The sequence below is a fragment of the Tiliqua scincoides genome, chromosome 2 (genome assembly GCF_035046505.1).
Source record: "Tiliqua scincoides isolate rTilSci1 chromosome 2, rTilSci1.hap2, whole genome shotgun sequence".
Classification (NCBI taxonomy): Eukaryota; Metazoa; Chordata; class Lepidosauria; order Squamata; family Scincidae; genus Tiliqua; species Tiliqua scincoides.
In genome coordinates this window covers 193649625-193666503 of record NC_089822.1, presented here as the reverse complement: position 1 = coordinate 193666503, position 16879 = coordinate 193649625, and the positions used below count along the sequence as shown (strand labels likewise).

At 44.1% G+C, this 16879-nt stretch overlaps 1 protein-coding gene across 1 annotated transcript in view; it reads right to left on the bottom strand.

Moving 5' to 3' along the window:
* SYNPO (synaptopodin) overlaps nucleotides 1–16879 on the bottom strand; it is a 90142-nt gene that overhangs the window by 57903 nt on the left and 15360 nt on the right. The window contains exon 2 of the mRNA XM_066618387.1: nucleotides 5617–6520. Coding sequence (XP_066474484.1) covers nucleotides 5617–6085 — 469 coding nt within the window. The 5' untranslated portion in view covers nucleotides 6086–6520. The remainder of the gene's footprint in view (nucleotides 1–5616; nucleotides 6521–16879) is intronic.

Genomic DNA, 16879 nt, shown 5'->3' with positions numbered 1-16879 from the left:
TTCATGGATGGGCCAGGCCTGTCTTAGGGCCCAATCCTAATAGGCCGCTGTGCCATTGGAATGTGTGTTCTGGCGGTACAGTGGTCTTTCCTGTGTCACAATATGCCAAACATTATCATCATGTGCAACCAGTCTGCTGCCAGAAACAGGGAGCAGTGGCTGCTGCGTGACAATGGTGATCCCAGATGCCCCAGTGTTGGTAAGTCGGCATGGGGTGTGTGTGGAATGGGGCAGGGAGGGGGAAGAACAGGGTGGGGACCAGGGCAGAGAGGGAGTGTGTCAAAGTTGGAAAGGAGGCAGTTATCAGTGGCAGTGGCTGCACCAATATCCTGTGTCCCTTCCTAGCCTTGATTCACTTCCCTGGGCCCACTCAGAATTGTGCCCTCCAAAGAGTTGGCGCAGGTCTGAGTAGATCTATCAGGGAAGCAGAGAGAATAAAAGTTCCCTTACCCTGAAGAGGCATCCATAGTTCCCCCCCCCCTTGCAGGATGCAGCTTGCATTGGGCAGGAGGTCTGGTCTAGTGGGTAGAGCCTCCGTCTGCCTGAAGATAACATCCACAAGGTCGGCAGTTCGAGGCCACCGGCACTGTGCGACCTTGAAGCAGCTGGCAAGCTGCAGCTGAGCTGTTCCATCTGCTCGGAGCGTGGGAGGATGGAGGCCAGAATGTTAAACCAGATCGGAGTGTAACACCTTGAATGTGGTGGTTCTTGAAAGAGAGAACCTTCTTTCAATTTGTAAAAATCCCTGCGTGGATTTAATAAGCCTGCCTATGTAAACCGCCTTGAATAAAGTCTTGAATAAAGACCAAGAAAGGCGGTATATAAATACTGTATATTATTATTATTATTATTATTATTATTATTATTATTATTATTATTATTATTATTATTGCATTCCATTGGCTTCAGCATGGGGGGGGTATTTAGGATTGTGAATGCATTTTTTTCTATCTGACCCTATTCTTTATACAAGCCTAGTTGTCTCACTGACATTGCCTCTTGGATGTTGTATCAATAGAACATGGAAAAGACAATGTTTCTTCTCAAATGATCCTGTTCCCACACCTCTGTGGCTCTGTTGGAAGCACTGGGTTGTATCCAAAGAAGCACATGACAAGTTCCAAGCTCCATGGGAGTTTTGGACTTGTGTTGCTTGAATATCAGTCTCTTTGCTGCATAGCAAACATCTTTTGTAACTGAGGAAAGTCTGAAAAGCAATTTGTGATAAGGCACAGAAATGTGCCTCTCAAAAGGAAGAAGCTAAAGATTCCACTGGGAAAGCCCAACCTCTGGGGCTTCCAACCGCTGCTACCTCCCTTATTTCAGACTCACAACCTTGAGGTCACTTTTGATTCCTTTCCCCTTTTTTCCACATTCAAGTACCGTAATTGCACTGCCTGCCACCATTTCCTCTCTGCCCCTGATGTGAAAACCCTTGTCTATTACTCTCTTATCAAAGGAATCGGAACCTCTCCCCTGTGGTTCTTCTTGTCATCTCCACATTCAGACTTGAGACTTCCTTGTTCTGTGGTGCCTCTGTGCCTAATGATTGCACCCAAAACCACTATAACTTGTGGCTCTTAAGTGGTGCAGATACAGTCTCAGAACCAGTTTCGTAGTCATCCACTGCACAGTGATAAGGGCCAGTTCATGCAACCATGTGGTGAATAGAAGCCAATTAGTACTCTTATGGAGGTTTGCTATGATCTACCTAAAGCAAATCACAAATCTGGAAGCTGCACATAGAGGGCAAGGAACTGACACATGTAGGAATTTCAGGGAATTGTTATATGCCCAAATGTCACAAGAATTAGTCAAGGGTTGTCATTCAGTGGTAAAGCACATGCTAAGTATGCAGAAAGTCTCAGGTTCAATCCTTGATATCACCAGGCAGGATGGGGAAAATCCTGACTTCTGAAACCTTGGGGAGCCACTGCCCTTCATTCTGGAAGATACTAAGCTAAATTCAGTATAAGGACCTTCCTTTCAAAAAGAGGGCAGCACTCCAGTTCTAAGCACACTTAACAGAAGGTAGAATGTTGGGTATGATCCAGGAAATCTCCCTTATAGTATAGGCAGAGAATACAGACATTAGAAGTATTTCATTGCTCTTTAGGTTGCTGGTCAGCTCCACAAAGGCCATATATGAGGAAACAACAGAGTTCAATGAACTACAAGTACTATCTTGTTGTAGTCAGCCATTCAAAAAGTTTCAAAACCGATTGGTCATGTTTGAAAATCCAAGCACTTTCCAATCAATGGTCAGTCTTGAGCACTCTATGACATGGTGCAAGTTTACTACATTGGCATTGCAGACCTCATAGTTCAGAGCATTGCAACACTTACTTCAACATCTCTCACTGCTCTGGGATATAACGTCTACTGTTTGATTTTTGTTCTTAAAAAGATGCAGGGCTGACTTTATTTAACTTTGCAAAACAGACTACAGTCTCAGCATGCCTGCCAACCTGGACTCTTAAAGTAACCCAATAATTTTTGGAAAGGAGTTGTCTGTTTCCACTACTCATACTCCAAGCAAAAGAATAACACTTCTCTGTTTATATTAACACCAAAATGCTTTCTAAAAGAGTGTGCTCCCTGGGGCATTTGGTGGGCCGCTGTGAGATACAGGAAGCTGGACTAGATGGGCCTATGGCCTGATCCTGTGGGGCTGTTCTTATGTTCTTATGTTCTTAAGAGTGTGCGATTCTAAGGTGGTGTCTAATTGGCCTAGAACATAGATTTTGCCCAGTTCCTTTCTTTGGAACACAACATTCTCTTATCTTCCCAGTGTATTGATTAAGCAGTTGATGTTTTTATTTTGCATCCTGGTGCTCTATTTATAAAATACAAAAATGTACTTTTTCACATGGTTTCAAAAATAATCAAATCATTCTAGAAATGCTGTGCCAATTGTAACTATTAAGGAGATCAGATCTATGGTAAGTGGGGGGACAGAGATCACCAATCTGCTGCCAGATGCAGCCATCCCATGAATGGGCTAACCCTGGTTTAATCACTTTATTCCCCCCCCCCCCAAGTTTATAATAGATTCAGCACTACCAACACCATGTATGATTTCACAGCAGGCTGCTGTGAAAGAATAAACTCCCATGACATAAAATATATAATAGATGACAGCAAAAGAAGCAGAGAAAGTAATGTGGACACCCAAACGAAGAAGCTCTAGCTAAGTGATCTTGTGGGAAAAGGAGGAATCACTGCCAGTTGTGCTTCACAGACTGTGTAACCATGTTGGCTCTGTCTTGATTTAGCCACAGTGACCTATATGCTACTTCACTCACAGTCTTACACATGTGTGTTCATTACTTGATGGCAATGTCCAGTGATGACTTGCATGTGGGCCTGTTACAGATATAACATCACAAATAGACATTTCATAGCACATGCAAAGCTTTCAGTGGGGTTGGTTCACATATTCACAGCAGGCAGTCTGAATATGTGAACCAACATATTCATATGTGCAGAATATGAATGATACTATTGTATACTAGGATCACCATATGTGCAGAGGTGATACTAAATATATGTATATGTGAACCAACCCACAGTGCAAGGTCACTGATAGCTCTGATAAGCTTCTAACATTAGGAAATCTGCTTCTGTGAACCTGGTAGGACACAATCAGTTGAAGGCTTGTTGGAGGGGAGGGGGAAATACTTGAACTCCTCCTCTACACTTGCTCCAAAAGATAATTAAGACTGCAATCTAATGCACACTTACCTGGGAAAAAGTACCATTGAACACCATGGGACTTACTTCTGAGTAAACACACATAGGTTTGCGCTGTATACATTGCATAAATCAGCCAGCAAAGAACCAAGGAATTCAGACTGAGGAAGACTGAAATCCAAACTGATAACTATAAACACTTTTGCTGTACAGGCAATGTGGAAAATAAATAATTTGTTTCTCCAGCCTTGTGTCTACATACGCATGTGCATGTGCACATGTGCGGTAACAGGAAGACCAACCTAACTTTTTCTCATGCTCGAAGCCACTTCCAGCAAATGGCCTACCCCTGGAAAATGTTACGACCATTTTGCCTGATAATAGCCAAACATGCAGTCACTTATCTTACCTACATGTGAGAGTCAGATAATTGTTTTCCCTATGAGTGACTGGTGTGTTACTGCAGCCAGAGAAGGCCAGCTTCAAAGGAGCAGCAGCAGAGAGTCTGACATCAAATGAATACTGTATTACATACTGATACAATTCTATACCTACTTACAGCCCAATCCTGAGCTGCCGAAAAGGGCTGCCACCGAATCCTGCGCCTCCCGTGCTACTGCGGGAGGCTCCTTGGGAGAAGGGGACATTCGTCCCTTTCCCCCAAGTAAGGTAAGCAGCCCCACAATGGGGCTACTCACTTTACAGCTGGCGAAAAGGTTGGTGGTGAGGAAAAGGCGCTTGTGTAAGGCGCGCAGCCCTCCACGAGCACCCTGGATCCTGCAGAGCTCAGTTCCACAGATCCTCCTCCCGCCTGCCCCCCCAGCATGCCACCCATCTGCCCCTCAGCACGCCTCCTCCCTTTCCCCGCTGGCTTCCCCCCTTCCTGGAATGCCTCCTCCATGCCCGTCCATGCCTCCCGTTCCACTGCTCTGCAATCTGGGAGACCGCCGAGCCATGGAACCTGGGTGACCACCCCGTGCTAGCAAAGCACTGGCCAGCACTGGCCTAGCACTGGCGGGAGCCTGGTGGTGAGCCCTGTGAATGTGCCTTATGGCATGTTTGCGACTGTGGTTGTCGGCACGGAGCCATGCTGCCGATCACAGGATTGGGCTCTCAATTGGGAGTAAGACCTATTGAACATAATGGAAGTAAACATGTATGCAGTGTTTCTCAAACTGTGGGTCTGGACCCACTAGGTGGGTCACGAGCCAATTTCAGGTGGGTCCACTTCATTTCAATATTTTATTTTGAATATATTAGACTTGATTGCTACCATGGTATGTGACTGCATTTGGGGAAATGTAACAGACCTGTACTTTTGACAAGCTACTATGTATCGGCTTTTAACAATGATAGTGAATGGGACTTCCTCCTGGGTAAGGGTGGGTAGGATTGCAGCCTAGGATTGTTAAAAATGTTCCTGCTTGATGATGTCATTTCTAGTCATGACATCACTTCTGGTGGGTCCTGAAAGATTCTCATTCTAAAAAGTGGTTCCCGGTGCAAAATGCGTGAGAACTAGTGATGTATAGGATTGTGCTACTAGGAGAGTTGTGGTTAAAATCACTTTGGTATGTGTGAGAACTGGCTGGCAAACCGTTTTTGGAGCCAGATCTGATGCATCAGTCATACCTATTCCCTGATCGGCTTACCTGGGGTTTATTTTTGTTTTAAGCTCTTAATATTTATGTTGTAGAATTTCTGTTGTAACGCCACCTTGAAATGTTTTCATATGAGGTGGAATAAATACATTAAATAAATAATCTGATGGAAGAAAAACTGAGTCATGATCAAAGAAAGCAAGTTTAAACCAGTGATCTTGTAGTGGACAGGTTTTTGTGGTTTTTGTGTGTGTGTGTGTGTGTTTTTGCACTCATCTGATGGTAGAGGCAAAGGAACAGGGGGAGAAAGGGCTTTACTTACTTGCTTTCCGAGGTTCACCAACAGGAGAAATAAGAACACGTTTCACCTTTACCACTTTCCATTCTTGACTGTGGTCGCCTTGGCTGTTAAGCTCAGAATGGAGCAGGTCTGAAGCAGGCCTGGGAGAGTCTCTTGTCACAGGGCACCCACCACCTGAGACCAGCCCTCGGTCATCCTTTTTGAATGGGAACATGTCTCCATTGATCTTCCAGGGTTCTGGTGGGAATTTATCTCTTCCTGAGTCTTCCATATCTGCCTCTTTTGGCTCTGAAGGACAACTCTTTCCCACCTGCTGACATATCTGATGGATTTCTTTCTCCATCCCTTGCAGCCTCCCCAAGCAACCATAGATTTCTGCAGAGTCTGGCATGGGCTTCGGAGAGCTGTGTGGATTTGGGTTGGCTTTGCTGGATCCAGCACAGCTGGACTGAGGATGGAGACAAGGTTGCAGTAAAGTTGCCTTCAGCATGTTGTTCCTTTCTTTACTGTTCCTGGGTAAGGTTCAGTGCTTCATTGACTTTCTGTTGAGGTAAAGATCAGCTTTTGATTCATACCCAAGAAAAAAATATATCTCTATAATTTTAAACACTTCAGTAGGATTGTCCACAAATGAGAGTGAGTAAATAATGTCCAGCTGCTTTAGTGTACTATTCCCTTCTTCAGCCGAACCAGTGAGATCTTGACTGCAGGAATAGAGATGGGTGGGATCAAGTGTGGGTGTTGCATTTCTCCCTTCAAAGAAGAATTGCAGACTTAGCTGTGATTTATTTGGATCCTCTGAAAAACAGGCCAATCTGCCTTATGTTTCTTTGCAGACTTTCATTCCACAAGATGAACACAAAGAGCATCATCTGGAGTATTTGTTTTGTATTGCATGTACCATGTCGCTTCAAAACAAACAAACCTAACAGAGAAGAAATATACAATATATTAATTTATTAACTTATTTATTTGTTTTCATTTTTTGTTCAAATTTTTTTTTTTTGAAACAGCACTTTTTTAAACAGCACTCCTAGGTTTATCAGACTTTTTAAAAAGTAGATCTAGAAAGAAATAATACTGTATTTAAAGAAATAATATTTTGTTTATTTATAAGGGATAATAATCAGAAAAAAGACCCTCAAACATTTATCTGCCTATATTTACACATGCTTGCAAACTGCAGGAGCTGTGCTCTTTGCAGAGTCATTAGCAGTTACAGTATCTGATTTTTGAATAGCCTTAGGGCTTGAGGCAATTAGTTATCTGATCTTTCCATCATCCTTTGGTGACCCACCAAAAATCAGACTGTGACCTACCAGTGGGTCCCAACCCGCAGTTTGGGAACCACTGGACTGTAGACTACTTGTGAAAATGCATCTCTATTAATCTATTTTAAATAAAGAAATGAAGCTGAAAATGTAAATGTATATTCACTTTAGAATCACAAACTGGCTGGATTAGATACCACTTCTGTGGCAGAGTGAATCACCAAAACACAGTGTGTTATTGGATTGACAATATTTCACAGTACAATTGTGTCCCCAGTTGTGTCTCATTGTAAAGTTAGGGACTGTTGAACTTGCGAATCTAGCAGCATCCTGCGGCATCTCATCTGTTCTGGGATTTGTATGGGGATGAGTCAAGCCTATGTCATGTGGGAAAGGAAGGAAACAATCTTTACAAAGTGATGGTAGTCAAGTTGCTTTAGGCCAGGAAATAAACAAGATAAAGCAGCAATCTGTGGAACAGAACTGATTCTCCTCACTGGGTCAGTCCCACAGTATTGAGATGGCTGCATTCCTTACTGCCATCCAGGAAATGGTGAATTCTGCTTATGCAAGATATGTGTTTCATCCATTTGTGGCTTTTCTTGAAGGAGAGAGGACAAAGCACTGAAGGGGACACCATTGGTGACTCAAGTTCAGTGGTAAATTCCATACATTCTGGGATGGCAGCCTTAATCTCTCTGGCCTGGGAGTTTCTTCTATTTCTTCATCAAGTCACATCACCAGACTAAGATCCAAAGAGAGTTTGGAGGAGAAAGGAATTTATCAGGCACAAGAGAAGAGAAGGGCCCGAGTGGAGAATGTGCACAAAGTCTGCCTCGCTGTGATTCAAAGTGCACATTTCTTTCTCTTTGTTCTTTTGTATTGTCAGTTATAAACACAACTGAACCTGTGATTAATAAATCACATGCACTGTTGTAGTGAACATATGAAGCTGCCCTATACCAAGTCAGACCATTGATCCAACTAGTTCAGTGTTGTTGGTGCTACTGGCAGAACCTCTACAGCAGTGTTTCTCAAAATGTGCTCCTGGGAGCCCTGGGGAACCCTGAGACCCCTTCAGGAGCTCCATGAGCACACCATTTGTCTCGAGCTGGTACCCTGGGGTTCAAAATATGCGCTGGCACTCTGGGGCTCCCCAAGACTCTGCACATGCACATGCCAGCCTTCCTGAGACTCTGTTTAGGAATGCATATGACTCTAGAGCAGGGGTGCCCAAACCCCGGCCATGGGGCCACTTGCGGCCCTCGAGGCCTCTCAATGCGGCCCTCAGGGAGCCCCCAGTCTCCAGTGAGTCTCTGGCCCTCCTGTGATTTGTTGGAGCCCACTCTGGCCTGACACAACTGATCTCAGTGTGAGGGCAACTGTTTGACCTCTCATGTGAGCTGTGGGATGAGGGCTCCCTCCACTGCTTGCTGTTTCATGTCTGTGATGCAGCAGCGGCAGCAAAGGAAAGGCCAGCCTTGCTTTGTGCAAGGCCTTTTTTAGTCCTTGAGCTATTGCAAGACCTTCATTCATTCATATGTTCATCTTTAATATATTCATTTGTGTAAACTTATGTAAATTTATTCAAATTTTAAATGTAAATTAATTCTTTCTTCCCCTGGCCCCCCGACACAGTGTCAGAGAGACAATTTGGCCCTCCTGCCCAAAACATCCCTGCTCTAGAGAGTGATATGAGAACTGCTGCTCTCCATGGTCCCTTCCCATTCCTACCTGAGGAGACCTGGGATTAAACTTGGAACATTTTGCTTGCAAAGTAAATGCCCTGCTATGGAGCTATAGCCCTATTCCTCCAAGCAAGGCCATTAACATTTAACCCAATCCTAGGCATGTCTACAATCTAAATCCTATTACAGTCAATGGGACTTACTCCCAAGTAAGTGTGTTTAGGATTGCAGCCAGAGGTACAGACTAAAACAGTGGTTCTCAAACTTCCTGGGAGATTTATTCCGTGGGTAAGTCTTTGCAGGGGTAGGGGCAGCAAAACAATTGCCAGGATCGTGCCCCTGTAGGGGGAGGGGGCTACTCTTTAACAAACCATATGTGCTCCCAGGGTCCAGGGGGTGTGGGGAGCCCTGCGGAGCGCTTGTAGGGCTCCCCACAGCTTCTACACAGTGAAAGTTCCAAGTGCGATTAAACCGGAAGTGGAATTTCCAGTTTTGTCGCGCTTGGAACTTTCACTGTTTAGAAGCCGTAGGGAGCCCTGCAAGCGCTCCGCAGGGCTCCCCACACCCCCTGGACTCTGGGAGCATGTATGCTTTGTTAAAGAACAGCCCCTCTCCCCCCACAGGGGCACTATCCTGAGGATCGCTTTGCTGCTTTCCCCCTGCCTTAAAGGGAACGGGGCATTGTTACACAAGCTGGTGGGTCGCGACCCACCAGTTTGAGAACCACTGGTCTAAAACATACATCATGTAGCAACCTTGGTGTAGCCAAGCAGAGTTAGAACTGGTCAGTGCCTGAATGGGAGACTTTAAGATTCCCACCTCTGCTGTTTTGAGGTCCATTGTGGAAAAAAGATAAGTAAAATCTACTCAGTTACAACACATATATAATGAGTACATGTCTTCTATAACATTGGACTTTTATTTTTGCCTTACAAGGTTTGGTAAAGCAGCTTCAGTAGGAAAACCTAAGTCCCTACAGCTGGGAAGCTGCAAAGGCACCCATTTATGATGGTCCTTTCTACAGGCTAACAGGCTGGAAAGAGTAATCAGAGATCCTCTCCAAAGTTGGCCATTTAAATCATGTAACTCATTTCAGTCAGCCAGCCCCCTTTATCTGAGAAGAAAGCCAAGCTGTTGAGCTGCGCTGTCCCTTTACTCACAGTGGACCTATAGCCCACCTTTTCAGATGTTACTCCTATTTGGCTCAACAAGCCCTGAAAGCTGTGAAGAGCAGCCATGAAAAGTCAAAAAATTAAAAAGAAATGGCTGTTTGACAGAGGACCTTGGTATGGAGCCTCACATCCACCTGCAGAGTGGGAGGGGCTGACACTCACTTTTCACACCTGAATTTGGGAAGTGTGTGCAAGTTGAGGTGCTCAGAAGTGAAAAGTGAACTAGTTCTGAATGTGGCTAAGGGAGACTCGAGGCTGCAACTGAGGGAACTTTGCTTTACGGGGCCCTGGATTGCTATTTTCCTGTCATCACATGCTGGTGCTTGCTTTTGCACCTGCTGGGTGTTTGGGAATGCCTGGTCAGCTTGTATATTTGTAAGTCTCCAGCATCCTTCCCTCCCCATACTTAAAGTTATCATTTTGGAAAAGATATTTGGCTAGGAAGCGATTCCGCTGTCCAAAGTGGTTTCTGGCTAGTGGGATCACTAGGGGTTGTGTGAACCTGTGTGGAAGACCAGCATGTCACCCCCATGATGGCAGGGGCCACACCCCAGGCAGTGGGTGTGGCAATGCACCATTGCCCCACCCCACTGGGTTTTCTGGTTATAACCTTCAACAGAGAATAGAGATATTTCAATGTGGACTGTTTCATTGCATTCTGCATGAAATTATCCATTGAATTATATATAACATGATGGTATTATTCAAAAACAACAAGATTTAAAACATTTTTATCAGTAGTGCTGTCACCCCCCATGCATGTCACCCAGTGAGGCCTGTACCCCCCTGCACGCCCTAGCGATGCCACTGTTTCTAGCAAATTTAAGAGGAGCAGTGGTCCACAGTGTCCTCATTCTAACAACAACAACAACAGGTATTTATATACCGCCTTTTTTGGTCTTTATTCAAGACTTTATTCAAGGCGGTTTACATAGGCAGGCTTTTATTTAAATCCCTTATTAAATAGGGATTTTTACAATTGAAAGAAGGTTCTTTCTTTCAAGAACCACTACATTCAAGGTGTTTCATTCCGATCTGGCTTCACATTCTGGCCTCCATCCTCCCACGCTCAAAGCAGATGGAAATAGCTTGGCTTCAGCTTGTCAGCTGCTTCAAGGTCGCACGGTGCTGGTGGCCTCGAACTGGCGACCTTGTGGATGTTATCTTCAGGCAGACGGAGGCTCTACCCTCTAGACCAGACCTCCTTTATTCTACACATAAAGAATGCTCAAATACAAAATGGGAGTTCTTCACATCAAGCATTCCAATAAAAAAGTTGCTAGAGTTGAACGCAGAGCAGCCCAGGCAAATGAAGGGAGATGTCTCACCATTCCCTTCTGTTGCTGTTGGATGAATCCCCCTCTTCTAAACCAAAATGACTAGACAGGGGATTTATTTTTGTAGGGAGATGATTTTATTGGATTTGAATACCAGTTTTGGCCTTTGTGCAATTTTTCTGCACATTTGTGAACTCTGAACTTTCAAAGAACACTGGAATTAAGGTCTCTTCATGTGAGGCTTAAACCAGCATTAGGATTCAAAGGGAATCTAAAAGCTGCATTGGCTAGAATGTACATTCACTGTCCCTTTCATGTTGTATCTTGCATTAGTAATATTCACATGGGGCACAAACAGCACACCAGCAAATCAAATGTACTTTTTGCTGTTGTATGTTATAAAAACAGCAAATAGGTCAGAAACAGGCAACTGTTTCCATACAATGAATGTACAAGGTATTTATTTTTATTTGTTTTATTTGAGAGATTTATATGTAGTGCATGGGTGCCTCTTATCAGAATACAGATGTCCCTGTTACCCTCACATTATGTCAATGGGACAATCATAAGTAGTCAGATATTTGTCATATTTACACGTGAACCTCTTCAACAGCAAATGGCAGAACCACAGCTGTCAAGGAAGCCCCATGGAAAATTATCTACCTACCATCTGTATTTATGATCACTCCATCCATTCCTGGGTGGTTCATGGCAAGGCACATTCATAAAAGATGAAAATATAACATGCAGCTAAAAATAGGACCTTCTAAATCCTATTTGTAATTGCTAGTGACACTAAGTGCGCATGCCAGGGGTTCCTGAACTTTTTAGAGGCACTAGAGGCTGCTACCTGATTTATAAATGCCAAGGAGTATGGCTATAATGGTGATTGGGGGGAGTGCCCTGTCAGTTTCATGACTGACCAAAAATTGGGTGACACATTTGTAGGTCCTGGACCCACAGTTCGGGAACTGTTGACCGACCCTATTCCAATAGAAAAACCTTACACCGGTTCAGAAGATAAAGGATATTGGCTTGATGTATTATTTTCTCCTTTGCCAGAATATGTTAGCAGCAAGTTATCCTGGTGAAACTCTTAGGACACGTTCACACCAGCATTTTTCCTAACCTGTAAACAACTATATAGTTCATTCTGCTATTATTATTTATTTTATTCACATCAAAATGACAACATAGCTGATAATGATCGTATACACACAAAAACCACAACATTTATCAGCTGGTAAATCCTCATCCACACGGACATCTGCCTGACATCATCATCATCATCATCATCATCAAATTCTATAGCAGGGGTGCCCAAACTTAGGCCCTGGGGCCACTTGTGGCCCCCGAGGCCTCTCAATGCAGCCCTCAGGGAGCCACCAGTCTCCAATGAGCCTCTGGCCCTCCGGAGATTTGTTGGAGCCCGCACTGGCCCGATGCAACTGCTCTAAGTGACTGTTTGACCTCTCGAGTGAGCTGTGGGATGAAGGCTTCCTCCACTGCTTGCTGTTTCACATCTGTGATGCAGTAACGGTAGCAAAGAAAAGGCCAGTCTTGCTTTGTGCACGGCCTTTTATAGGCCTTGAGCTATTTCAAGACCTTCATTCATTCATATAAGTTCATCTTTAATATATTCATTTATGTAAACTTATGTAAATTTATTCAAATTTTAGATATAAATTAATTCTTCCCCCCCCCCCCGGCCCCTGACACAGTGTCAGAGAGACGATGTGGCCCTCCTGCCAAAAACTTTGGACACCCCCCTGCTTTATAACAAAGCTCATTCTATACGAAGACATCACACAAAATTTTGTCCACCTAGTGGATTTTGTCATGTGTAAAAATGGAAGCAGATCTGCCAGCTGGTAAGGGCTACAGAATGTCTTTTTAAGTAGTAGGCTAGGACATCCCCCCCCCCCCCCGACATATCTATTTGTGTATAAAAATCTCAGCCTGTCATATAAAATGGGGCATATCTGCTAGCTAGGACAAACTCTGTTTCGAGTGGCAGGCTGATGAGATACTAAGCACCCCACCCTGTTGCTTGAAGAAGAGCAGGTGGAGGCAAATACAAATAAATGTCATGATGACTGTAAGTACTTCTGGGATTTAGGGGTATCCTATCTCTGAATTCCAGATGCAGGGGAGTGGCAACAGGCTGCAGGTATCTTCTTGTCTTGAGTGCTCCCAGAGGTATCTGGTAGGCCACTGTTGAATTGAATGAGGCTCGCTTTGCACGTGTCAAGCTTCTAACAATCGACATTCAACAATCTCCAGATGCTGTATGGTGTTAATTTTGCAACCTCTTATTTTCAGTCTTCTGACCTCAGAAATAATGAACCTATGCTGTCAGATTCTGGACACTTCCAATATCCTACAACATGATCCCTGAATGAGTCGACCTTTAGCTCTTAGCTGCTGCTTTAAAAGTAATGCAATAGCTAATTCAGAAGTACTTAACATTGGAAAAACTATCTTGCCCACTCTTTGATATAGATTGCTACGTATTCACTTGGTATTTTATGTAAAGAATGAATACGCCCCCTTACAGAAGGAAAACTAAAGTCAACTTTCCACCTCCTACACAAATATATTTTGACAGGCACTGCAACAGTATCAAACTGAAGAGAAAAAGAGCTGTAAAAAGAGCTCCTTATTGCGATATCCCCATCTGATGGGGAAGGTAAGCCTAATTCAGCCTTCAGTCCAATTCCCCTTCATCAGTACAGCAACCCCAAAACAGTGGGCTATAATTCTGCCTATGGGAGAGCTCTGTGTGTAGGATTCATACCTTGCAAGTGCCAAAGGGCCACAGGGCCACAAATGCAGCATATGGGACTGCTTTGTGATGGGTTGGGGTGTTAGTCTATCTGGCACTGTGCTGTCTGTGTTGGCCACAGTTTAAACTGGCAAAAATGAAAATATGTCCTCAACCAGAATTCTCTCAATTGGAATACAATCCTAACCCCCAGGGCACTCTGAGGTTGCATTTCTCAACAGGTTGGCCCAGAACAACCAATGAGTCATGGGAATCTTGTGGGAGAGTTGCAAGGAATGGGTGAGGCACGAAGAAGCACGGGCTATAGGTCAAGGGATGGTGTCATCAACAAGTCTGATTCTTAATATGGATAAAACTTTATTGATGGTCCTTTTTAATAAGCTTAGGGTGCTGTTGAACTGTTTGTGCCAGCAGGATCTTTCTCAGGGAAGACTCCAAGTAAAATGAGACATGCATAAATAGTATGTTGGTAAGTTATCCAGGGACCACCTCTATATTTCTAACAAAGATCCCATATGTGGATACAATGAAGAAAAACTCATAGGTGTCGAGAAGTGACCAGGTATCTTAAAAGGCAGTTTGCTCCACCTCTTTGAGATTATCCAGGGTATAATTCTGAGTACCAAGAGGGTCTTAGCTTCTCATTTCAGACCAACTCACTGGCTAATTCCAGGCCCCAAAGTACCCAAGTCTTCCTTGACAAAGTCTGCTCTAGTACCATCCCATCAGAAAATGTGCAGACAAACCCAGTCCAAAAATAAACAAAAACAAAAAAACCCTCATTGAATGCTAAGGTGGCAGAGGAAATTTTATAACTTTGCTAGGCGCTCCAATTGCGTCAGACAGGCACAAGGTCAGTTCACTGGCTGGGAGCATGCTGTCTTTGCCAAGTGATGCAATAGCTCATGCCTAACATGCTATTCCAGGTATAGCTCTGATTTGGAGCACAGCCAGAGCTGACGGTGCAGCAGTGTGCTCAGTGCCTGCCAGTTGTTGCAGTCTCATGCCGCTAGTAACCAAGTGGACCTTGCTCATAAAATCCTTTCGCAAGCTGCAGGCCACCCTTTTTTATGGGGAAGGGGCATCAAACTATATTATATTGGTGACAACGAATGTATCAAAGTGCTAAACTGGAGGTGCTAGGAAGCAAATGGAGTCCCATCAGGAACTGCAGAGATGTCTACTAGTTTCTCCCTTCACCAATATCTGAAGACCCTGGAGAATGTTTGGGACAGCTCCTTCCTGAAAAACTCCACATTACCTAGTGGCATAATTGTGTTTCTTCACTGCCTCCTTTAATTAACAACAGGCGTTAGCCACTGCTAAACACGACTATCTATAATGAACAAGCTGATCAATTGTTATATAGTGGGCCCGAGCGAATAAAGGAAGGCATAGAGATAACAGCTCAAAATGTTTATTCCATCTTCAGAAAAGGACCTGGCAATGAATCTGACACAAGGCAAACACTTCTGGCTTTTATACCCTTTAGCTCCGCCCAGACTTCCCATGATTGGTGCAGTTGAAACATTAAATAGAGGGCCAATTGGATGGTAGGATTTCGATCCCTCACCCGATTAGCCAGCAATAAGTCTGAGCCAATCAGTTATGCAGGATTTCGATCCTGCATAACTTGCATACATAACATCAATGTTACTCATCTGACATAATAAAACTTTCTACCAGTAGGGCTGTACACACAGTTTCAGCTCAGAGAGCAGGGCCAGTTCATTCATGAGGCCAACTGAAGCAATTGCCTCAGGCAGCAGATTGGTCAGATTAGCCCTCTTCCCTCTACCCACTGCTTCTCTTCCTTCTCCCACTCTCTGAACAGGAAAAGGAAGTGGAAGAACAGTGCAGAAGAGGAATTGTAAAGGAGAGGCTGATACATCACCAATATCTGAAGACCTTGGCGAATGTTTGGGACATCTCCTTCTCTGGAAAACTCCACATTACCTAGTGGCATAATTTACATCAGGTATCAAGATGCCAGCGTTTGGCATGCTAACTGCCTTGGAGTGGGTTTAGAATTGAGATTGAATGAAGTTTCAGATTAGTAATGCTGACAAATCGGAACAAAAGCTTCTACTTCGTTTTAGAAAAAGGTGGATTGGAAGAAGGGATGGATTTAGAAAAAGGTGGATGGATCATGATTGATCCAGAGACTCCTTAACTGAGAGGTTAGCTTGTATGTGGTAAGCCATGCATGCACAAGTTTTTCACAGTAAAGCCATGGAGCTAACCTACCAGAAGCAGATGAGATCAGAAAAGGTACAGTAATTGACCTTGATTCTGGATCCGTTTGACTGAACCTCACTCAGTTCAGATCCACTGCATTTTCTGATTGTATCTTTGCTATATCGCAAGTTAGCCTTGAGGTTTAGCAGTATTGTTGACAGGTCTGGACCTGCCAGACTACTTCTTAAGACAATGCCATACTGGCCCAGGCTGACGTTCTCTCCTAGCACTCTTTGGTGTTTCCTTGACGCATGAAGAATTGCAATAGAATAGACTGTGATAAGGCAGGTAAGACCCTGACAGCCCAATCCTAACCTGCTTTCCAGCACTGATGCAGCCATGCCTACAGGGTGGGTGCTGCATCCTGTGGTGGTGGTGGGATGGTGGTCATGGAGGCCTTGGTAAGGGTGCTGCATTGGAGCTACATTGGTGCTGGAAAGTTGATTAGGATTGGGCTGTAATTCTTCCTGCTGTCCATTCTTGCAGCTTCTGCAGGCACTGATTCCTTCTTGTATCTTGGGATTTGTGTTGTACCTTCATGAGCATGCTTCAGCTGGTAGAACCTGCAGTCCTGTAGATGCAATGAGAGAGCAGGGCATCAGAGGGTAGAGGTGTGACGCTAGCCAAACACAAATAGTAGATACCTAAATATAAGTGCAAATATACACCCCTGTGCCCATTCTTATCAGCCAGTTCTGAGTATTTGTATCAGTTTCATTTACATTCCTAGTAAGAAAGATGTTGACAGTCTTTCAAGTATCCGTTTCTAGTGTGGGCCCAAAGGGATTCTTGTTGGCTGGGTGAACTACTAGGCTTGGCGAGAGATTGTGGCAGTATTATTTTTGCTATTTTA